This window comes from Rosa chinensis, chromosome 3, assembly GCF_002994745.2.
Source record: "Rosa chinensis cultivar Old Blush chromosome 3, RchiOBHm-V2, whole genome shotgun sequence".
Lineage (NCBI taxonomy): Eukaryota > Viridiplantae > Streptophyta > Magnoliopsida > Rosales > Rosaceae > Rosa > Rosa chinensis.
In genome coordinates, this window is record NC_037090.1 from 7,174,229 (window position 1) to 7,196,522 (window position 22,294).

Sequence of the window (22,294 nt, forward strand, 5' to 3'; positions counted from 1 at the left end):
ATGGACCTAACGCTCATTTCACCTTCATTTACTCCAATGTACCTAAAAATAGAAATTGAATTAAAAATCGATTCAGTTAAGGAATTAACTAAGCAAAATGTGAGGAATTAACTATTAAAATATCACATTAAAATGCTCCTATCAGATCTCTCTTGAGAATCACTAGCACTATGGAGATAACAACTTGATTACAAGTACTTATTGAAATCCCTATGCTAATCCCCAACCCCTTTGCTAGATCTCTCTATCACCCTTGGCTCTCCCTGCCCCTGTGTTTATATGTAGCTGAGATCTCTCTTTGATCTCTTCTCTAATCTGAGGACACATTATATGACCTCCCTGCATCCCTATTTATAGATTATAGGTGCTGGTTACAAACAAGTCACATTAGGATTCCTAAAACTATTAGAACAAGGAAAGAGAGCTAGCTTTCGTATTCCTAACTAGAATAGAACTTACTTTCCAGGTCTAAATCAATAGGAATAACTCTTCCTATTCCAAAACCCATTAGGATACTAGAAGAATTCCTGTACGTGCGCACTAATCTTCATTTACCCATCTGGTTTTGTCTTGAATCCTAATCAACTCAGGCATATCAACGAGCCAAATTCACAACACCTTTAGAACGGTCTGGAAGATCTGAGAAGGGGAAAGTGGGTTTGGAGTTTTTTTTTTTTTTTTTTGGCAAAGAGCAAACAACTAACATTAAAATGAAGAAAGGTTACAGAACCCATAAACTGGGTTGGAACAACAAACAAACAGGAACAAGAAAGAACAAAGCACCATAAAGCAAACCCAAACTACAACATAAGAGCTGCCCAAGGAGTATCTCAGCAAGGAGGACAACACCATGACATCAACTGCATCGCTGCCCATGGAGAGAACACCAAGCTACACTACCAAGAAGATAGAGATATCTCAGAACGCACCAACAAAGAAAGACAATAGGGCCTAAACCAGGCAGACCCATCATAGTTCCGATCGAACACCCAACCAATAGCAAACCAGATTCAAAGAGAAGAAACCCAAATCTCAAACCATCTCCGAAACGGAGAACATCTTCTGCCAACAGATCAACCAGAAAAACCAGTTGAAAAGAGAGGGAGGTGAGATCCACAAAGGGATCAAAGGGACAGGCATCCATAGGATGTTCAGACCCTTGTAACATCACCTGGTGCACTAACGGGCAGACCCCGTTTTGAAACGAGCTCCAAGGAGCATATATACAAGTCAGGGCAGAAGGAAAGGGATAAGAGTCGCTGAAGAAAGCGACACACAGGGACAACAACCGGATTGAGAAGAAGAAGTAGAGATCTGGAAATTTGGGGGTTTGAGTCCTGAGGAACAGATCGAGGAGAAGATGAAAAAAGGGGACCATCAACATAAAGGGAAAGACAATAAAGGGAAAGGAGAGGCACATGACCTCAGATCGGAGACGAGCTCCGGGAAAAAGCACCCATGGTGGGTGAGATGAGCGCCACCAACTCTCAATGTTTCAAGAGAGAAAACCCAGGGCGGAGGGTAGAGGAAAAAGTAGAGGAGTTTGGAGTCTTTGGAATTTGTGTTATATCTCTTGAAGGGAAAGGGGAACGGCTGTGATCATCTCCTTAGATGGAACGTTTGTGATCTTCTAGGTATCAGTGATTGAGATAAGCCCAAATTCTGCATCGGGGCAAAACAAGAGAAGATTGACTTATTACTTGTTTGGTGACACTGCAACAGTTGAAGTCAGTATAGTTTTTGGAAGGATTGGTGAGATATACAATGGGCTTTCACCATTGATTAAAACGTGGGTATTTATTGCTATCCTTAGCCTATTTTGTTGTGGTGGGATCATGATATGCATGCACTTCGATCCGGAAATTACTTGTATATCTGGATAGCTAACCCACGGATAACCTCTCAATAATAGTCAATATATTAGAAATGATGTGTCTACTATAACAAGATTTTAATATAAAAGGGATCAAACCCTAAACCCATTAAGACAGGAAATTTTCATATTTCTTCTAAAAATATGATTCTAGGACATTTGGAAAATGCCCTAGCCGAAGAAGATCTATCTCCTGGCTCCGGTAAACCATTCCTAAATTAAGGCATAATAATAGCTACTTGTGGGACAGTGGTGGCATTGTTCATGATTCTGATGGACATGCTATTGTAGGTTGCTGTGAATTCTTGCCAAAAGTTTTCTCTCGAGAAAAAATTGAGGCCCTTAGGGAGTTAGGGTCGTCTACACTCAAGCAAGTGCACGGCTAGTTACACTCACCCATTTTGATGATATAGTGGAGGGGTCATCTTGGGCCTGGCTAGGGCTAGCCCTACCTTAAATTTTAGGGTTTAGGGTTGGACAGGGTCAGGCCTAGTCAAAGTTAACAAAATTTAGGGCCGGGTAGGGTAGGGCCAGGGCTTAAATATGTTAACTCTTACCCACCCGGAAGGCCCGAGCCACTAGAGGCTAAAAGACCGGATCGAGCCAGCCTTCTGAATAGGACCAATAGGGGCAAAATGGGCCTAAAAAGGCCTTAATTTGTTTAACAAACAGAAATACATTATTATTTTTTCTTCTCAAAATGTGGCTCAATAGTCATATAGGTAATACAAGACTCATTGTTTTTTATTAATCATATTTAATATATATATATATATATATATATATATATATTTATGGAGAGGATCAGAGGCGGACGTCGGCAACTAATGCAAAAGTGCGGACGCCGCTCACAGAGGCTTGAGGAGGCCAAGATGGCGGCTCTAGTTCTGTCCTTGGAGACCAGGGACACCCCGAACAGCGTCATCATCAAGTTAAGGGCCAACGTGATCAAAGTCGGAGGTCTACGCCGAAAGTTCAACAGACTTTGTTTGAGTTTTTATAATCTATGGATTTACTTAATCCACGGATTGTTTAAAGAGCTTTTTACCAATAACTACAAAATTACACTACTATTTACCAATAGCAGACTCCAAAACCAATAGTCCATGAGGCCAATAATTGAAACGGCTGTCAACCCATTTTATAGAAAAAACACTCAAATATTAAGAAAATTATGAAACATACCACTGAGACTCACATAACCCATTTCTCCCAAAATCAGATCGGTTCCAAAATCGAAACCATCCCAAAATCCAAATCCTCCCTAAATCGATCTATGGCTCCGACAAAAGTAAGGGACGAAGCAGCTGGCGGATCGAGGCGGCGAAGCGAGGCTGCGAAGCCGGGGAAGTGAGGCTGCGAATCCGGCGAACCGAGGTTGCAAAGCAACCTACAAACCGAGGCTGCGAATCCTGCGAAGCAACCGGCGAAGGGAGGCTGCAAATCCGGCGAAGGGAGGCTGCAAATCCCGCGAAGCAAGGCTGTGAAGCCGACGAAGTGAGGCTGCGAATCTGGCGAACCGAGGCTGCAAAGCAACAGGCGAACCGAGGCTGCGAATCCGGCTAAGCAAGGCTACGAAGACGGCGAAGTGAGGCGGCGAATCTGGCGAACCAAGGCTGCGAATCCGGCGAAGCAAGGCTGCGAATCTGGATTTGGTTGAGAAATTCTAAGGGTTAGAACCTTTAGCCTCATGTTGTCACAAGTTTTGGCATGGGTAAGCTATTTCACTGGTTTTTGATCTGAAAGTATGATAAAAAAATTGGTGCTGAATAAAATTGAATTTCAATTTTTTTTCTCTGTATTTGGTGGATTCTCAGTTTTGTATTGAGGGTCAGTAGCTTTAGTTTTGTGTTTATGGTACTTTCTTATTGGATTGGTGGTGTTGTGTAATGCTTTAGTTTTGTGTTTATGGTACTTTCTTATTGGATTAGGATGGAGCTAATGAAAGCAATGCTGAAGTGAGCAAACGCGAGAAGGCCAGGCTAGTATACTACTGGGGGCCAATACACTACTACGGATCAGTACACTACTGCGGATCAGACACTACTGAGGGTCAGTATACTACTGGGGCTAGTATACTGCTGGGGGTGACATACTACTAATCCTCAGTACACTAGTGCTTGTATGCGGAAGCAACAAAGTCAAAGATAAATGATAGTGTCTAAGTTTCATATTGTAATATGTACAAATAGTTTTTGGAATTATTAAATAAATGAGTTGTTTCTAAGAAAAACAAAGTTGGAATGTAGAGATATTCTTTTTTTATAATGCTACTGACATTCAGCAATGTTAATTCACATTATCCAAATCACAAGGACAGTTTCATAATTTACTTGTCAGTATAAATAATAATAAAAAAATGTAAGGAATCTGACCGCAAGGGATAATACCTTGCACACTAGCACATGGGAATTAAAAAAAACAGGTTTGCTGATGGTAATTTATGGGCTAAAAGTGTAGGTAGTGGTAATTTGCTATTGTTTAAATTCTATATGGACTCTTATTGATTCCAATGGATTGATTTACTAGTATTTGTTTAGATTTTACAAATCCTTATTATGTTTTTGGTAGGTTAATTTTTTTTCTTCTTCTTTAATTAAGCTATGGATCCAACTATAATGCTATATCAATGACAAAAAAGTCTGGCAATCTACCATTCTTTATGTTGTATATAATGATATATGAACAATAAGAGAAAATTAACCAGCCAAAATGTTACACAAAAAATAAAGTAGTAAACTAACGACATAATTTATTTTATATCTAATTTACAAAAAAATCATGTGTGTGTATCATCTTAATAATACCATTGAAAGTTAGCTTAATTAGCTAGAAGGATAAGGCTTTTAGAGTTATAGTGATAAAAATAAAATAAAAATTTATTAGATGAAGACAATAGGAAGATAGTGGGAAAATAGGTCTAACACAAAATTGATGAGCGTCACCTATTGAGACCTGCTTTTTTTTTTTTTTTTTTGGTGAAGAGCTTCTTCATTTTTTGAGTGAGAAAGAATCCATCAAAATCTCTTAGGAAGTGGTTGGATTATTTTTGAGTTTTGATATGTATAAAAAAACACTATAAAATCCTCCAAAATCCAGCATTTTAATGAAATCCTTAAAAATCCGTATATTTCTGAATATCAGTAGATTTAAATGAATAATTTTAAATCTTAATTAAATACATCAAGATTTTAAATGATTGTTTAAAATCTCAGTTGAATACTCATAGACTTCTAAAATACAAAAAAATCTTATAGACTCTTAAATGAATACACACCCCCTAAACCTTGAATGTGCAGCCTAAGGTTGGTAAGTCATATTTCAATGTAAGTTTTTTTTAAAGTTAAATTACCATGCAAATGACAGTCATTAAACATTTACCACAACAAGCCCGACAGTGTTCAACAGACAAGTCAACATCTCCAGGAAGTCTAAACGCTAAAAACCAAAAAGAAAATTGTTTCTGCTTTGATGATACATGCACTTAGCAGTTTGTTTTCAACTATTCTTGGAAACAAATGGTACCGAAACCATTGCAACTACTGAGGCATGCAGAAGAGGCAGATAACCATGGACGTTATTCATCGGAAGAAGTTCTTCAGTTGCTTCATCAGACTACAGGCATACAGAAAGTTGCATGTCAAAACAACTCACAAACAATTAACAAAAATTCACATGAAACTGAATAAATCTCATCGGCTAAATTCCAAATCACTTGTCAACTCAACAAGCCTCACCCAAGTAAAACTTATTCCTGCAATAATTGAAATAAGGCTCCTCCTTGCATATCATAACCACAAGCATATATTGTAACATTGGGCATATCTAGGGAAGGAAGTTCTCCATAAGAGCATTTTTAATCATTAGTCTGATTTTCGGGCTGATAAGAATTATACTATATTGATTTTGTCCTGAAACAGAGGGGTTGGGGATGCCTGCTACCACAGCCACAAGTCCAGAGTCCACACAACTATAATAACTACTAAAGCAAGTAATTGGCTATACTACAACTTGCAGAGACAGTAGTACAGAAACTTAGGCTCATCATTATATTTAACTAGCATTTGAATCTCGATACGTGAAGATGGGCAGAACTCAATCTTCATTTGAAAAACACACCACAAAACAAAACAGATCTTTCATATGGGAAAGCCACTGCTACTCAAAGAAATTTCAATCCATAGTATTACCAACTTATAGATCAATTAAATGGATGAAAGCCAAGCATACCTCATCAATTAGAAAGTAGGGCACAAGTAAACCCATCAGAAACAAGTTGATTAATTGCGTCTCTAAACTTGTAATAATCATCAACTTTGTTGTAGACTTGATGAGAAATTCGGCAATACCCAGTTAACGACTCAACCTCCCCATTCTTAGGTGGTCGGAAATATATAGGGACTTCAACAGCAAACTTCTCCCTCAAATGCGTCCTCAACTTTAGAGTATCCTTCTCACTTGAAATCCCCAAACAAGCAGGTAAACCAATCATGACCATGCTAGCACACATTTCCGGAGGACACCCAAGATGTGTTCCCCAAGCCTTGGCCAACATCTGCCCCATCTCAACAACAGTCTCATGATTTCTCTTCTTGATCCCCTCAATTCCGCCTTCAAACCTATTGACAAAGTCCAAAACCGCCGGAACAACCAACTGAGGGCTGTAATCCCTAGTCCCAATCCAAGCACTTTCAATAGCCAATCCATTCCCATACTCATGGGAAACCACCGGGTGGTGCAATTCCACACCCTTGGGCGACTTCCTACAATACAAAAACGCAATCGACGGCGGGCAAAATAACCACTTGTGCAAATTACTAGTATAATAATCAGCCCCAATGTCCTTCATATCAACCTCAGTGCACCCAATGCTGTGTGCCGCATCGACGAAAACCTGATCAACTCCCTCCTCCCTACAAATCTTAACCAACTCCTTAACAGGTATAACCACACACGGCATTGAAGTAATATGATCAATCACAGCTAACCTAACCCTCCTACCATTAGCCTTCCCCTTCTCCAAAGCTTTCTTAAACTCGGTTACAATCTCATCGTTGGAATTCAAAGGAAACGGCAAGGGTACCTCAATGACGTGCCCGCCGGCGCGAGTGACGTAGGCCTCAATCGACTTCTTGACGGCGCCGTAGGCGTAGTGGAGCATGACGACGGCGTCGCCCTGCTCGAACTTGCTCTCGGAGAAGCCCCAGGCGGCCTGCTGGAGGACGATGGCGGCGGCGGTGGTGGCGTTGTCGACGATGGAGACCTCGTCGACGTGGTCGGCGTTGATGAGGTCCCTGATGAGGGTGCGGGAGTGGAGGATGCCGGCTTGGAGGTGGTTGAAGTAGAAGTGATCGGGCTGGGAGAGGTACTTGAGCTGCCAGCGGCGCTGGGCCTGGAGGACGGAGTCGGGGCAGGACCCGAAGCTGCCGTTGTTGATTCGGGCGACGGTGGGGTCGTGGTGGGAGAATTCGGCGGCGATTTCGGAGGGCGTGATGAAGGAGAGTTTGGGCTTTTTGGAGGCGTGGGTGTTGGAATCGCCGTTCAGGGTGTGGTTGTGGTCGGGGGAGGAGGCCATTGCTGGGGGGAGGAAGATTTTAGGGTTAGGGTTTGAAAGGGGGTGATGAGATTGAAGAAGAAGACGAAAGCATGAAATTGAGACAAGGAGAGTGTTTGTGTGGGAGTGTGATTGGGTTTGGGGGTTTTTGGGGTGAGGGTTAATGGATTAATTGGATTATTTAATTGGGGATTAATCTCCTTAAGTGTTAATTAATTTTGGGGATAATGGGAAATGAGAAATGAGATATGACAAGTCCGGGTGCGATTAACAGAATTAACTAGTCAGGTGGCGGCAAACAAGTCACTCTCATGACTCGATGACCATTTCCCGTTTATTTTGTTTGCTTCTAAGTTCTAACCACGTGTCTTGCACGTGATCTCATTTTTTTTTGCTTTTTTTTTTTTGCCTAACGCATTCTCACCATATTCAGTTTCTGAAACGAAGATACAAGCATGAAAATGTTCTCAAAATACCACCTTAATATTTTTCTTGATCGAGTGGTTAGAATCACTTTTGAACTCTGATTTGCTTGAATTTGAGTTCAGGTTTGTACAAGTTGAGTATTTGAGTTTTCCGAATTATCTTTTCTTATAGGGGAATGTTGCATTCTTTTTATGGGAGAAAAGACATGAAAGATAAGGAGTGCCTCTTTTTCTTGTCTTTTAGTACTATGTTTGTTTTGGAAGCGGTTTTTGCATAGCTCAAAGATCTCATGTACTTTGCACTTTTATTTTCTTGACAAGGTTTGGTCTAACCCTCCTTGCTATGTATCTTTTTTCTTGATTAATAATAAATTCGGTAAGAACATTGAGTTAGCTCTTACACTGTTTTTCTTAAAAAATAAATAAATAAAGAGTTTAGTTTTGAGTGTTGTTAGTTTGGTTTTTAATATTCATCACTACAATTATCTAGCCATATATTGCTACCAAATTTCCCAAACTATCTCAAAAGTTGCATAAACGCGCGTTAGCAACTTCTGCAATTTAAGTAGGACTCTTGGCATATGCGACTACGAATCCTAATTCATTGATACTGGCATCCGGGACCAAAAGAATCAAATTTGTAATACACCATCCGACAATGAACTTCCACACCAGTGACATCGACCAAAAACGATGTTAGATCAGAACTTACTTTTGTACTGCAAATGCAGTAGGCATTTTCCATCTAGTCACTCTTCTTTAAGAAAGGTAAAGATGTGGATCAACCCAAGCTGGAACATATGGGAGTGGAATCTGATAGGAATCAATCCATGTCATTACTTTTAACTGTTTATTTTTGTTCTTACATATATAGGACTAAGTCTCATTGTCTAAGACACTTTTCAAGCCCCAACTCTTCAACAATGGTGAGGAAAGTGACAATAATTCAACACAAAATTTAATATGCTTGTACATTACCTTGTTAACATGTTGGTTTGATATTAGAGGCATATCCCCAAAGTTCATTAGAATTGTCATCATTTGGTGTATAAAACTATTATTAGGTTGAAAATCAACTAATTTATCTCAGGCCTCAGTGAATGGTTTGGATCATTCGCAGACCAATAAGAGAATAACTCATTGATTTGGTGCTTATTTTAGGATTTGGGGGGTTTGATTTAGTTATTCGATCCTCATATATGTTTGGTTTTTGCAGCTGAGATTCCGATGCTAATTTCAATTTGCCAGAACCAACATGAAGTGTAATTTGCAGAATAATATCACTGAATCGTCTTTAGTGGGATCCTAATCACAAGTGGGATAAAGCAATGAGGTGAGTCGCATTTGGGGTTAGGTCTTAAATCCCTTTCAGAACCTGGGATCTACTTGTGGATCGTGGAACTACTAATGACAGTGATATGCACCACATGTAGCATTATTGTCACCTTCAGTAGCAACGGAAAAAAAAAAAAAAACAGAAATGGGGTAACTGTTTATAGCTTAATCAGAAGAGAATTAACTTTACAGCTAGCAACTGTTAAAATGGCAGAAAGAGAGATTCATGTGTCCACTTCTGTCACTGAAAACCGAAGACTATGAGTCGAAATTCTAATGTGAGTAATGTATGAAGGACTTGAAGTCACTAAACAGCATGATTTTGAAGTCCAAGGTCCGAAAAGTCTAATAGTACTGGTAAGATCAAATTTGGTTTAGGGTTTAGTAAAGTGGATGAGGAATTGATATCTCCAAGTTACTGGTGGATGCTCATACTAGTAAAGTGGTAGTTCAAGACAGTAACATCTCTTCTTCTCATTAGCAATCTATGTTCCATACGTAATCACTCCTATACAACAAAACAAAAAAACTTACTTGGAACACCTGAATAACCTCTGTGAATTTAGGGCTACTTTCCCTGGTCATAAATTTCTGTGTTTTGGGGTGCACATTCTGGACTAAAAAGGGAACTGGCAAAGCAGTGGATCAGTTTACAGACACAGCACCACAAGCTCCTCACCGGAGAGCCCTAGGAACCAGCAAAGCAATATTGTTGGTTGAAATAACAGAAGAAAAAACAAACCATGTGCTAATCAGAAGAATAATAACTTGAAAGTTGCTGTGAAAGTAGCTGCAAGAGAGATTCATGCTATCCTCAATTGTCACTTAATTTTGACTAATATCTGACCTCCAAAGACCTTGAAGTCACTAAACCATGACTTACATCAAAAGATTCAGAAGTCAAGCATGCAACCTTCTTCCAACTCAGTAGTAGTTGATCATGAGCAAAGTTGGTGGTAGCTGGGGTTTTCATCTTCTGACAACAGAGGCGTCTAGTTTGGTTGTAAGAGTCTAGGAGCAAAACTGTGTGGGAAGCTAAGGCCAAGAATGACCCAAACTAGATGATGGAAAGAGTATGGATGTTGTATCAGCATGACTTTTACTGTTCAATCTCAGTCTAAATACAACTCTTATCTAATGCATACAGTGATACAGTGCCCAGAAAAAAACAAAAAACTAACCTAATTCTAAAGGGTCCGGGCTCTTGACCAACGTCCTCCTAATTCTTGAACTGTGATGAGTAATTGGTGCCTCCATTCACATTGTCTCTAACACAGTCCGAAACACTACTCATTAAAAATAAACACCTAGAACGAAGTTATTAAAGATTACCTTATTGCAGAAAAAATAGCTAGAGAATCTGAAGAAAAGCTGGCCTTAATTACTACTTGGTCGACAGCTCAGAGCTCCATGAGCCAAAGCACTAACACCCAATTCTGCTTCATCAGAAGGTGACCAGTGCTTCCTTGAACCCTTTTCGGAGTTCACACAGAAAGCAACTTTGTCAATGTTGTTCCGAAAGAATGATTTCCGGACTCTGATAAACACCATTGTTGACCTTTGGTTCTGCACTGCTACATTCTCAAGTGACCAGGTTTTTGCTCCTTTTTTCTGTTCAAGTTCTGTGACTGTGACATAGCGTGCTATTCAGCCACTTCCACACCACATAAGAACAAAGAAAGACCACAATATGTGAATCGATTTGTGGATTTTTTAATAAACTTAAAGAAGGTAGAGAATGGACCTTTTTATACATGTTGATCTGTCTTTTCTGTAACAAATAGTAAGTTTATGGATCACTGTTATTAAACCCATAAAGACTGTTAATTGGAAGACTAGTGAACTGAAATCTGTTTCTTCTCCCTTCACAAGAAGAAATGTACAGTAGAAGAAATGTACAGTACTCAGGTGACTGAAGATCCACTTCACCTTATATACTTAAGGAAATATCTGATGCGAAACTGGTAACTTGAAAAACAAAAGAAAATTACTGGTGTGGATGCTCATATTGGTGCAGTAGCTCATTTGGAATGGTTCCATTCTTCACACTTTTAAGTTAGGTCTCAAGTAAGGTCACTGATGGATTCAATGCATACACTTTCAATAAATTGTGATGATGGTTCTATTTTCACAAAATCAATGTGTCTGCTAGCTGTGATGCTATAGTACTGAACTCATATCAGTTTCTAACTTGAACCAAAAGGCATTGGCTGACTTGCAAATTGCTGTAGTACTCATGGGCACTTGTGAATCATGTTTGCATATGCACATTTCAATGAGAAATAATTCACAGATCTTCTGAAAATGGCAGGAAGATTTTGATTTGATTAAAAATCAGTTTGTTTGTTAATCAATTTGCACCCCCATCAAACTAGTTATGTGCAGTTATAACAAGAACAAACAATAACCATAAAAGATGCAAGAAAAACATCTCCTTAATCATGTTCATTTCATATCAATGGTACATCCATTTCAAAGCAAAATATCTAGCTTTAAATCGAGTTCCATCTATAATTCACACTCCTACATAACAATCCGTCAGAACTTAATCAAAACAGCAATACAATCTTCATGATTAGGTGCTACTTTCCCTTGTCATAAGTTTCTATGTTTTGGGGCTCACATTCTGGACTAAGCAGGCGTACCAGCAGAGCAGTGGACGAACTCACAGATAAAGCTCCACAAGCTCCCCACCGAAGAGCCCTAGGAACTGTAATTCTGGGACCTGCAGAGGCATAGAACCACAAATGCTATGACTTTTGTTCTATTCATATAGACTGAGAAACATTACAGCTATTATGAGTTATTTGACGGGGAAGAACAAAAGCACAGGTATTTATGCTTAAACTTGGCATTAAAACGTACGGACCAAAAATATGATATATGGGACTTAACATCATTAACATGCTTGTATAGACGACTCATAACTAGTAGAAGTAGCATACCATAATGCAATCTACAAAGAATCCAGAATGCTAATCCTCCTCCAACTGTGAAAATCCCGGCAGTCTGTCTCATCAATCTGGAACAAGGTTTGCAATCAGACCTCATCAGCTCGCCATCTGAAAACCCCAAGTAGCGCCTCAATGCCATCTTTCAGTAACTTTCTGTTACAACTCTGAGCTCTCTTCACCAATGTTTTAAAACGCTGAGGCGTAGGCCGAGGCGTTTTTTGGTGAGCCTCAAGAAGGCGTTCGCCTTGAGGAGTAAGGCGTAAGCCTTGCGTATAAAAAACCTATATTGATGTAATTATTACTCTTATATATACCACATTAAGAGTGACCAAAAGAACATTATTAATTGTCATTCACTCATAATATACATATAACCAAAACATAGCATCCTATCAATTACATATAATATACAATTGCTATTACACAAAATCATGCAATCTGCCAATTATATGAATATTACATATGATTCACCTGCACCTGCTTCTTCAATGTTACAACACTATGGATATAACTTAATCACTTCTATAGAAATATCATACAAATTATTAGATCCATACCTTCTTCAAATTCACAACAACAACAAAAAAGAAGTATAACTTGCCAGCAAACAGAAGTGAGGATTTTGGGACTCATAATTTTCTGCTCATAGGCTAATTTATACTGGAATCTGAACTGGGGATTAAAGACCATTGAATGACACCATTCAAAGCACAGCTGAATACGATAAAAGATTTGATGGGGGACCTAACAATGATGTCCACTATGTTGTTCCAACAAGTGATTTCCCAGCATTGAAACTGCTTTTACTTTTGGCTGGAGCAGGATGATGCAAGTTGTTAAAATTATGTTATTTTCAGTTTCTTAACAAAATAGAAAAGGCCAAATGACAAGCACTCCCAAGAGGCTAGTATAAAAGAACTCAAACGCTCATATATAGTCCATTTGTTGTAGAACAACTAGGAGATTCCATGAAATACTGGGTTCTGGTTATGCAAATGGAGAGGTCGGCCAAATGATCTACGAAGACTGAAATGATTAAGAGTTTTCTCTTTGCATCAAACTTTTTTGAATTAATTCTCAACTGTATTATACTTCTTAGACTCTAAGAATAATGGATATATGGATACACGCAAAAACCAATTCAGACTTTGATCAAGTTGATCAATCAAAATAGATTATTTCAACAAATGCAGAATTCCATGGTTGTGCTGTCTAAGAAATAGGTCAAGTGTGGAGCTAGCGTACAAGAAAAATTCTAAATGAAATCCAACCCAGCAGAGAGGAACTTCATACCTACAAATGGCCTGCTGCGAATCGAACTCCAATACCTTCAAATTGACTGACTCCTAACTCGAACTCTGGGTTAGGGATTGAATTCGGCTCTCCAACACTCGCAGCGACCTAGAGAGGCTTTTTAAACCACAATCGTTTCAAAACAACGTCGTTTCTCTTTTGTTGCTGCGCCTTGACTTGACAGTTCAAAAACACAAGACTAAACTGATACAAACCCAAATACAAGTACGCCAAAATGGGTCAGTTTAAATGCAACCAAATAGTAAATACCATCTTGTTCCAAGCTAAACACAAAAGTCTATAACTTTATGCATACAATCGAACAAACACAAGCACAAGTTTTCATCTCAGTGCAAAATTCCAACCAATGATAATCATTTGAACTATCACGTTCTACGCAACTAAATAGTAAATACCACCATATCAAGCTGATTTATATTGCACAAAGTCTTCAACTCTATACATTACCCACAAGCACAACGCTACCATATCACAGTACCATTTCAGTTAAATCTAATTGAAAAGCTATTCAATCTCATTGCGTCAAGTTTTCAAATACCATTCTGTTCAAAACATGTCGACGAAAGAACCCATTTTGACAAAGAAAATACAAATACATTAGAGAAAAGATCGAAACTTTGTCTGGTACTGAGAGTTTGAGATGAAATTTTTTTATATATAAAATCACCCAAATCCGAGCCATTAGCAATTACAAGGAATTAGAAATGAGACTATTAACAAAGAAAGAACTGGGAGAAACCCAGATAAAGTTTACCTTTTGAGCCAACAATCCTGGAGGGGCTCTGAGAATGAGTGAGAGACTGATTGTGAAACTGTTAGAGAAAGCGGAGTGTCAACAGGGTATGAGCTTAACGGGTGGGGTTTTTAGTGGGCCGGGTCGGGCGAGCTGAAGTGGACTTCAGGTTGTCTCTGTTTGGAATGACCAATTGACACTAATGTTGCTATGGAAGATTTTTACTGATGTAGACATGGCTCCAAGTGTACCACGTAAGCTATGTAAGACATGGTTATTTTGCTTTGGCATGTCAGTTTCATTGTCAACTTCTGTCTGTTTTTACATTTACCACTAGACTACTAGATAATGAAACGTAGGAGTGAGTTTTGAAGGAGGGCTCTTTCATTGAGAATAAAAGAATGGGAGGGACATTATTCTTGTATTTAACAAACTATTTGTAATACATAATAATTGCTTTCATCATTTCGATTTAGACAATTCTTTGTCCATGTTTTCATATTCATTTTGCAAATTTATGATTCCTAAAATAATAGTCTTATAGTGAATTATAATATTTCATTTTTGACAATATTGAGAGGTTTGAACTTAAAACTTTATTCAACAGTGTGGGAACAAAAAACTATAGTGAAGATTAGTCGCATTATTTTTAGAGAATTTCCTCTATAATAATTCCAAACCGTTGGATATTGTTTTCTTGTGCTTCGAACTTGGAACAGTTGTGAAGTTCTGATACGCCTCTGAATTATTGGGAGAACTGGGGAAATATTTCACCTCCCATATTGGCTCTGATTCAGATAGGACCAGGAGTACTTTAAATTTTTGCTACCCCGCTCCTTCATCCCCATGTCTTGTTATATTTTTTGTGCATAAAAAAAAAATGTCTTGTTATATTGGAAACTTCAAGGTAGCTTCCATCTGCCTCGTTAGAGATTATAGCACTTCTGAGTTTTGGAAGGAAGCCCGTTACGGCGGAATTAGAGAGCGTAGCTAGTCCTGTGATGTTGATGCTGAGATATTTTTATTGGTCGAGTAAGTAACTAGCACATTTTTATGGACCACTACATATATAATTAGTAGTTTCCGACTTTTGTTGATTACTTGTTCTTCTGGACACTTTAGGCTCATCATCATCATCAACTGGTTATCACCAAACTTAGCTTCTACAACAACACCATCTCCAACTTTCCCAAACCAAACTAGCTGAGCAAGGTTTGAGTTGCTAATTCTTCATGATCATCATGAACAACTAGCTAGCTAGCAAATAGTATTTGCCGATTTTTCAGACATGGGTTCTTTTTGTTTGTGTATAGTCTTCAACTTACATTAGTGATCAACTTTTTAGTGTGCTTGCTTCCAATTCAACTCTCAGCTTACTGTTTGTAACTATTTTTGATAGATATATCGGAACATGTGGAGTAAATATCTCTTGGTGGCTTTGTGCTTATGGACTTTAATCTGTGCACTGCTTCCTGCTTCCTCTAATGGCCTAGTGAGAATTGGTCTAAAGAAGCGAACCTTGGATCTTCAGACCATCAAAGCTGCCAGAGCAGCAAGGGAGGCAAAATTTAGAGGGACTACTATAAGGGGCGTGATTGATCATAACTATTTGGGTGATGATGAAGATATAGTACCCCTGGAGAATTATATGGATGCTCAATACTATGGTGAGATTGGTATTGGCTCACCACCTCAGAACTTTACTGTCATATTCGACACAGGAAGTTCCAATCTTTGGGTGCCATCAGCAAAGTGTTACTTGTCTGTAAGTAAATTTTGCTTAACTAATTTTTGCTTGTGAAGTTGTGATCTTAAATAATAAAATCTTATATTCCATTATTACATGCCCCAGATTGCGTGCTATTTCCATACTCGGTACAAGTCAAGCAAGTCGAGTACCTATATTGCAAATGGTAATCATCATATGAGTTTTAAGGGGTTTCTAGTGATTTTGTGAAGTTCAGATTATAATGGTTGCCTTGTGGTACAGGAAAGTCTGCTCAAATAACATATGGAAGTGGATCCATTTCTGGTTTTTTCAGTCAAGATAATGTTCTAGTCGGCGATGTAGTTGTCAAAAATCAGGCAGGTTTTTTTTCACTTTTAGACTTGATTTGTAGTTTGGCTGCATACTAGTAATGCTTCTAAACCTTCAAACATTCATTTTTATATTCAGGAATTCATCGAGGCCACGCGAGAAGGCAGTCTCACATTTGTCTTGGCCAAGTTTGATGGACTTCTTGGGCTTGGATTTCAAGAAATCTCTGTTGGAAATGCTACACCAGTGTGGTATTTTACTATTTTCATGTCAAAACCTCTTGCTAAATGACTTGAGTCTTTGCCTGTCCTCAAAATTAACCTTTGTAGACTTTTTTGTCTCTTAAAACTACTTTTTTGTCTCTAAAATTGCGATAATCTGTTTCATTTTAAAATTCCAGGTCTACAATGGCAGAGCAAGGTCTTTTAGATGATGAGGTCTTCTCATTCTGGCTTAATCGAGATGCAGATGCAGAAGTTGGAGGTGAACTTGTTTTTGGTGGTGTTGACAAAGCGCACTATAAGGGAAAGCATACCTATGTTCCAGTTACTAAAAAGGGCTACTGGCAGGTGGTTAGAATTGGAAGATTTTATGTCTGCAACTCTTACATTCCTTGCAAATTATCTATAAGTTGACATCTCTTTACTTCTGTCAGTTCAATTTGGGAGATCTCTTAATTGGAAACCAGTCAACAGGTGACACAGGATTTACTTTTTCATTCTAATATCAAACCCTGAGGAAAACTCAAACTGTAAGTGTCTAAGAATGACTAAACTTTATGATTGTACTCAGGTGTCTGTGAGGGGGGTTGTGCTGCTGTCGTGGATTCAGGAACGTCCTTACTCACTGGCCCAACAGTATGTATTTTCATCTTTTCTACAGTTGTAACATTTTCAAAAAGACTCCAGGCTTGATTTCACATTGTGTCTCTTTTTTCAGTCTGTTGTTACTGAAGTTAACCATGCTATTGGAGCTGAAGGAGTAGTGAGTACAGAATGTAAGCAAATTGTTTCTCAGTATGGAGACTTGATATGGAATCTTCTAATATCAGGGGTGGGTTTTGTTCTCTATCTCTAACCTAATCTGAACCCTTCTATTTTCAACCTTAACATATCCAATATCGGATTTATGGATTATCCATGATCTGCATATCTGCAGGTGCAACCTGACCAAGTATGTAAGCAGCTTGGTTTATGTGTTTTGAATGGGGGCCAGTATGTGAGGTGAGGATATTCTGATAGTTACATATATTTTTCCTTTTTCTTTTTCAATCTTTCTGTTCAAACTTAGCATAAGCAGTTTCATGGAGACATACAGTGATCAGTCTAGGAATGTTACTTAAGGTTAAGTACTTTTTTTTTTTTTTTTTTTTTTTTTTTTTTTTTTTTTTTTAAGGAGAAAGGGATTAGGCGATATTAGTTCCTCGGAGACAGACAATGTAGGGCACAAGTCCCACCCTCAAACCCGAAGGTGAAGGGTCTGCCCCACTCTGGGAACCCACCGCCCGTCCCCCAACTCAATTTATTAAAATAAAGAAGAAGAATACATCGTCCAAGAGATAAAGCAAAATTAACAACGAAATAAAAGAGAGGGAAACTTCCCCCTCATGAACAAATCTACAAAAAGAAAAAACCAGCCACAAAGTGAAAACTGGACACACGAAATATGCCAGAATTGTGGTTGCGCCTGCATGTAGATGCATATGAAGCTAACTTTGCGCACGACCTCCTGGGAATAAAAGCCTCTGAGAAGGAGCGGGCAAGAAAGGCAGACGAACAAATCATCTCAGCAACCTGTGAAGCGATAACTTGGGAGTCCCAAAAAATCCGCCTGCAAGTACTTGTGAAGCTCTGCAGGAGGGCTAGGATACCAGGTAAAAGAGTGTTTTGAAACACCTAAGTTTGCCATCTTATCTGCAGCTGCATTCCCTTCCCTAAAAATATGAGTTCTACGAAATTGCATTTGCTGAATGTTCTTCAAGCAGTTTTGCCATCTAACTCTCAAGTCCCATGGAGGAGAGAAAGAGTTGGAGGAGAGAGATGCTAAAACACTAGTAGAATCACTTTCCAACCACAGAGTAGTCCAACCTCTAGTGAAAGCAACTTCAATAGACACAATAACAGCATAAAGTTCAGCATAAAAGGAAGAATTGCAACCCAGAGGTTGGCAAAAACTCCCTAAATAAACCCCAGAAGCATCGCGAAAAACTCCTCCACAAGCTGCAGGACCAGGATTACCTTTCGCCAGACCATCAGTGTTAACTTTAACCCAAGGAGGGAGGGGGGGATGCCATAGGACGCGTTGAATCTTGGGCGCTTTACGAGGCTTGGGGCACACCCCAAGGGAAGAGAGAAGGCGGGAATCCAGGACGCCTTTATAGTAACCAGGAACAAGAGAACCGAATTGCCGAATCCATGCCATAATTGAACAACACAGTGTAGAAAAAGTAGGGGAACGATTATCAAACCTGAGTCTATTTCGCGCCTTCCAAATTTCCATGAAAGTAAGCAAACCAGCTGCCAACCACAAATTATAAAGCTGAGGGGAAAAACCCTTGTGACAAAAGCCAACCCAAAAATCCAACAGAGAGTCATAAGCAGGAAATGAGGTTCCAAACTGAGTTGCCAGCCATCCCCAAAGATGTTGGGAGAAAGGGCAGTGTAAAAATAAGTGTAAAGCTGACTCTACCGAACTGTTGCATAATTGACAGATGGACACAATCGGAATCCCACCTCTTTTCAGCCGATCATCAGTGGGCAAGCGATCTAAGAGAATCCTCCAAGCCAAGAAAGAAAATCGTGGAGGAATGAAAGAATGCCAAATAGTAGAAGCCCAGTCTCTCAAAATAAAGTGTCGTCTAAGCAAGTTATAAGAATCAGTGAAGGATAACTCTCCAGAGGCTGTAGACTCCCAAATGAGCATATCAGGTTCAGTGTCTAAAGGGAGACAGATATCAGAAATTTTCCTGTACAAGTCTGGAAAGGTATCTAGGAAAAAGGAGGGAAACTGCCAAGAATGATCAGAGATGAAATCAGCCACACGTAGATCACTGAATCCTGACCAGTCGAAAAAACCCAACATATCCAAAATTGGATCTTGAAGCCATTTATCTTTCCAAAATGACACTGAACGACCATCTCCAATAATCCAACGACAATTGTGGGTGATATGAAGAGCAATAGAGCGGAAACCTGGCCAGATTGAGGATTTGCGGTAGCTCACTTTGGAACTAGATAATATAGGATAACGAGTTCGCATATAATCACCCCATTGGCTCAAAGAAGTGAAAGAGTTCCATGCAAACCTTAAAACAGCTGCCGAATTAAGAGTTGCCAGGTCACGAATACCCACCCCGCCCTCTTTTTTCGGAGCACAAACTTGAGTCCAAGTAACAGTGACAATTTTCCGAGTCTCAATATTTCCAGACCATATAAAATTACGCGCCCATGTAGATAACTTCTTCACAAGGTATGCAGGCCAATGATACACTGAAAAGCTATGAAGAAGGATACTTTGAAAAACAGATTGCACAAGTTGAGTGCGTCCAGCCATAGAAAGAAGCCTCCCCTGCCAACCCATTAACCTTGACTTAGCTCTATCGGCAATAACTTGGAGATGGCAGCTGCGGGGTTTTCCACAAAAAATAGGAACTCCCAGATAAATAAAAGGTAGGCGCCCTGCATGAAAACCCAATATACGTTGAACTGTACCTTTCCTGTGACGAGACCTAGCTCCAAGATAGAAAGTGCTTTTTTCCGCATTAATGAATTGCCCTGAAGCTGCACTATAACGGTCAAAAAACCCACGCAGCCGTTTAAGAGAGTTTTTGTCCCCACGACAAAACACCATAAGGTCATCTGCATATAACACATGAGACGGTGCAGTGCATTTCCTGGGAAAAGATATTGGCCTCAATTGACGGGTTTGTAGAAGTAAGTGAAGGCCCCGGCTAAGAGCCTCCTCAGCAAGACAGAATAAAAGTGGAGAAAGGGGATCTCCTTGTCTAACACCACGAGAACACGTAAAGAAACCTTGAGGAGAGCCATTGATTAAAAGAGATAGTCTTGCTGAGTGAAGAATAGAGCTGATCCAACTAGTGAAAGTGGGAGAGAACCCAAAATTACTTAAAACTCGGAGCAGAAAATCCCAGTTTAGAGTGTCAAACGCCTTTGCTATATCCACTTTGATTCCCACATTTCCACCATAAGCCTTTCGGTCCAATAAGTTAAAGCATTCCGAAACCATACCAATACAATGATTAATTCGCCTACCAGGCAGAAAAGCTGATTGCTGAGGAGAAATTATACGTGTAGCAATAGACCCCAAGCGAGAAGCCAAAATCTTAGGAATAATCTTGAAGAGAAAATTGGCTAAGGCAATTGGGCGAAACTGAGTAATAAGCTGAGCATTTGGGACTTTTGGAATGAGAACTAAAAAATTGCAATTCATGTTGGGGAGGATCCAGTTTTGAAGAAAAAATTGACGAACACATGCCACCACATCAGAACCAACAATATCCCAACAAGCTTGATAAAAAGACCCTGAAAAACCATCAGGCCCTGGAGCACTAGAACCATCCATAGAAAAGACTGCACTTCTAATTTCCTCTGATGTAGGAATTGCAGATAGCACCACATTTTCATCGTCAGTCACAAGAGATGGAATAACTGAACAAACCTCATCCACATTTGTAGAAGGGGAGGAAATATCATAGAGATTCTGATAAAAAGCCACAGTATGTGCTGCAATGTCTGAAGGGTCAGTAAGTATCCTCTCCCCCACACGGATAGAAGACATATGACTTTTGGCTGCACGAACCTTGGCATAAGTATGGAAAAAAGATGTACTTCGATCCCCATCAGTAAACCACTTAACCCGAGCCCTAAACTTAAGGTTAAGTACACCACAAACACTAGAACTGACAATATGATCAGGGTGTAGCTGAAGGGGTTCTTGTCAAAACCTTTAAGCACTTAAACAGCAATGTGAAACATACATTACATTAAATTTCTGACTGTCAAACCCAATTTTGGGCAGTGCTGGAATTGAAACAGTGATCGAAAGAGAAGATAGGGAGGAATCATCTGTTGGTGACACTGCTTTGTGCACAGCTTGTGAGATGGCTGTTGTTTGGGCCCAGAATCAGCTTAGACAAAAAGGAACAAAAGAAAGAGTACTTCAGTACATTGATGAGGTGAGAATCTCTGAATTTTCAGGAACCATCTCCTGTTTTTGGAAGCCAAAATTTGAGACAAAATTACAAGTTGGTGCTGGTATTGAACTTTAACACTTTTAACAGCTGTGTGAGAGCCTGCCAAGTCCAATGGGAGAGTCGATAATTGACTGCAATAGCATTTCAACCATGCCGAACATTACCTTCACCATCGGAGATAAGCCTTTTGTTCTCACTCCACAACAGGTTAGATTTGAGATTTACCAGTTATTCTGGTTGTAAGTGATGATAAAGTTCTTCTATAAATATATTGAGTCTGCAACTATTTGTCGTACTTTCCAATTTTTCAGTATGTTCTGAAAACTGGCCAAGGCACTACTGGTATCTGCATCAGTGGGTTTACAGCTTTCGATATATCCCCTCCAACGGGCCCTCTCTGGTATGTTACGGAAACTTAATACTCAAGTTTATAGACATCTGCTTAGGTTCATCTTTACCCAGGCTTGTCAACCTTCATGCAGGATCCTTGGAGATGTATTTATGGGGGCATATCATACAATTTTCGACTTCGGTAACCTCGAGATCGGATTTGCCGAAGCTGCTTAGCAACCACACATTCTGGTTTTCTGTAACTGGTGGTTTTCAGAAACTTTTAAGATGGAGATGTCATAGGTTGTGATCAAAGACTGTATCATATTCAAATATCTTCCTTAATGCTTTATAATAAAAATGTACAGATGGTTCTTATCTAAAATTCTTTGCATTGATGCATACAAAAAATAAATAATAAAAATTAAAAATTAAAAAAAAGAAGTGTCAATGGTCAAAAATCTCCCTGTAACTGCGGTGAATTGTGATAAACCATGAATCAAGTAACATTACAGAATGCAGAAGC

General features: G+C 39.3%; 3 protein-coding genes across 6 annotated transcripts; 1 reads left to right on the forward strand and 2 right to left on the reverse strand.

Moving 5' to 3' along the window:
• Positions 1-5,192: 5,192 nt before the first annotated feature.
• Positions 5,193-7,571, reverse strand: LOC112192553 (probable L-cysteine desulfhydrase, chloroplastic). The gene is made up of 2 exons (XM_024332344.2): positions 6,104-7,571; positions 5,193-5,488 (listed from the first exon to the last, which is right to left on the reverse strand). The coding sequence occupies exon 1, from the start codon at positions 7,446-7,448 to the stop codon at positions 6,108-6,110; it is 1,341 nt and encodes a 446-aa protein (XP_024188112.1). The 5' UTR covers positions 7,449-7,571; the 3' UTR covers positions 5,193-5,488; positions 6,104-6,107.
• A 4,020-nt stretch (positions 7,572-11,591) lies between these two features.
• On the reverse strand, positions 11,592-14,352 carry LOC112192555. 2 transcript variants are annotated; one of them, XM_024332351.2, is made up of 4 exons: positions 14,210-14,352; positions 13,435-13,638; positions 12,133-12,406; positions 11,592-11,912 (listed from the first exon to the last, which is right to left on the reverse strand). In XM_024332351.2, the coding sequence occupies exons 3-4, from the start codon at positions 12,278-12,280 to the stop codon at positions 11,770-11,772; spliced, it is 291 nt and encodes a 96-aa protein (XP_024188119.1). In that variant the 5' UTR covers positions 12,281-12,406; positions 13,435-13,638; positions 14,210-14,352; the 3' UTR covers positions 11,592-11,769. The 2 variants fall into 2 exon arrangements, with proteins under 2 accessions (XP_024188119.1, XP_024188117.1); XM_024332349.2 differs by having other exon boundaries at positions 12,133-12,422.
• Positions 14,353-15,077: 725 nt separating this feature from the next.
• On the forward strand, positions 15,078-22,146 carry LOC112192552 (aspartic proteinase). 3 transcript variants are annotated; one of them, XM_024332342.2, is made up of 15 exons: positions 15,078-15,220; positions 15,311-15,400; positions 15,588-15,953; positions 16,041-16,101; positions 16,179-16,273; positions 16,365-16,477; positions 16,627-16,795; positions 16,882-16,921; positions 17,019-17,083; positions 17,166-17,279; positions 17,385-17,449; positions 21,264-21,420; positions 21,526-21,645; positions 21,750-21,838; positions 21,921-22,146. In XM_024332342.2, exons 3-15 carry the CDS (start codon positions 15,600-15,602, stop codon positions 22,003-22,005), a joined length of 1,527 nt encoding a protein of 508 aa, XP_024188110.1. In that variant the 5' UTR covers positions 15,078-15,220; positions 15,311-15,400; positions 15,588-15,599; the 3' UTR covers positions 22,006-22,146. The 3 variants fall into 3 exon arrangements, with proteins under 3 accessions (XP_024188110.1, XP_040372601.1, XP_024188111.1); XM_040516667.1 differs by lacking the exon at positions 15,078-15,220 and having other exon boundaries at positions 15,242-15,400; XM_024332343.2 differs by lacking the exon at positions 15,078-15,220 and having other exon boundaries at positions 15,340-15,495.
• The last annotated feature ends 148 nt before the right edge of the window (positions 22,147-22,294 follow it).

Coding starts and splice junctions, on each gene's coding strand:
- LOC112192552 (XM_024332342.2), top strand. CDS start 15,600: ATGTGGAGTAAATATCTCTTGGTGGCTTTGTGCTTATGGACTTTAATC. Junction 16,274..16,364: donor ATGTAGTTGTCAAAAATCAG/GCAGGTTTTTTT, acceptor TTTTATATTCAG/GAATTCATCGAGGCCACGCG. Junction 17,280..17,384: donor GGAATCTTCTAATATCAGGG/GTGGGTTTTGTT, acceptor GCATATCTGCAG/GTGCAACCTGACCAAGTATG.
- LOC112192555 (XM_024332351.2), bottom strand. CDS start 12,280: ATGGCATTGAGGCGCTACTTGGGGTTTTCAGATGGCGAGCTGATGAGG. Junction 11,913..12,132: donor TCTTTGTAGATTGCATTATG/GTATGCTACTTC, acceptor ATGCCTCTGCAG/GTCCCAGAATTACAGTTCCT.
- LOC112192553 (XM_024332344.2), bottom strand. CDS start 7,448: ATGGCCTCCTCCCCCGACCACAACCACACCCTGAACGGCGATTCCAAC.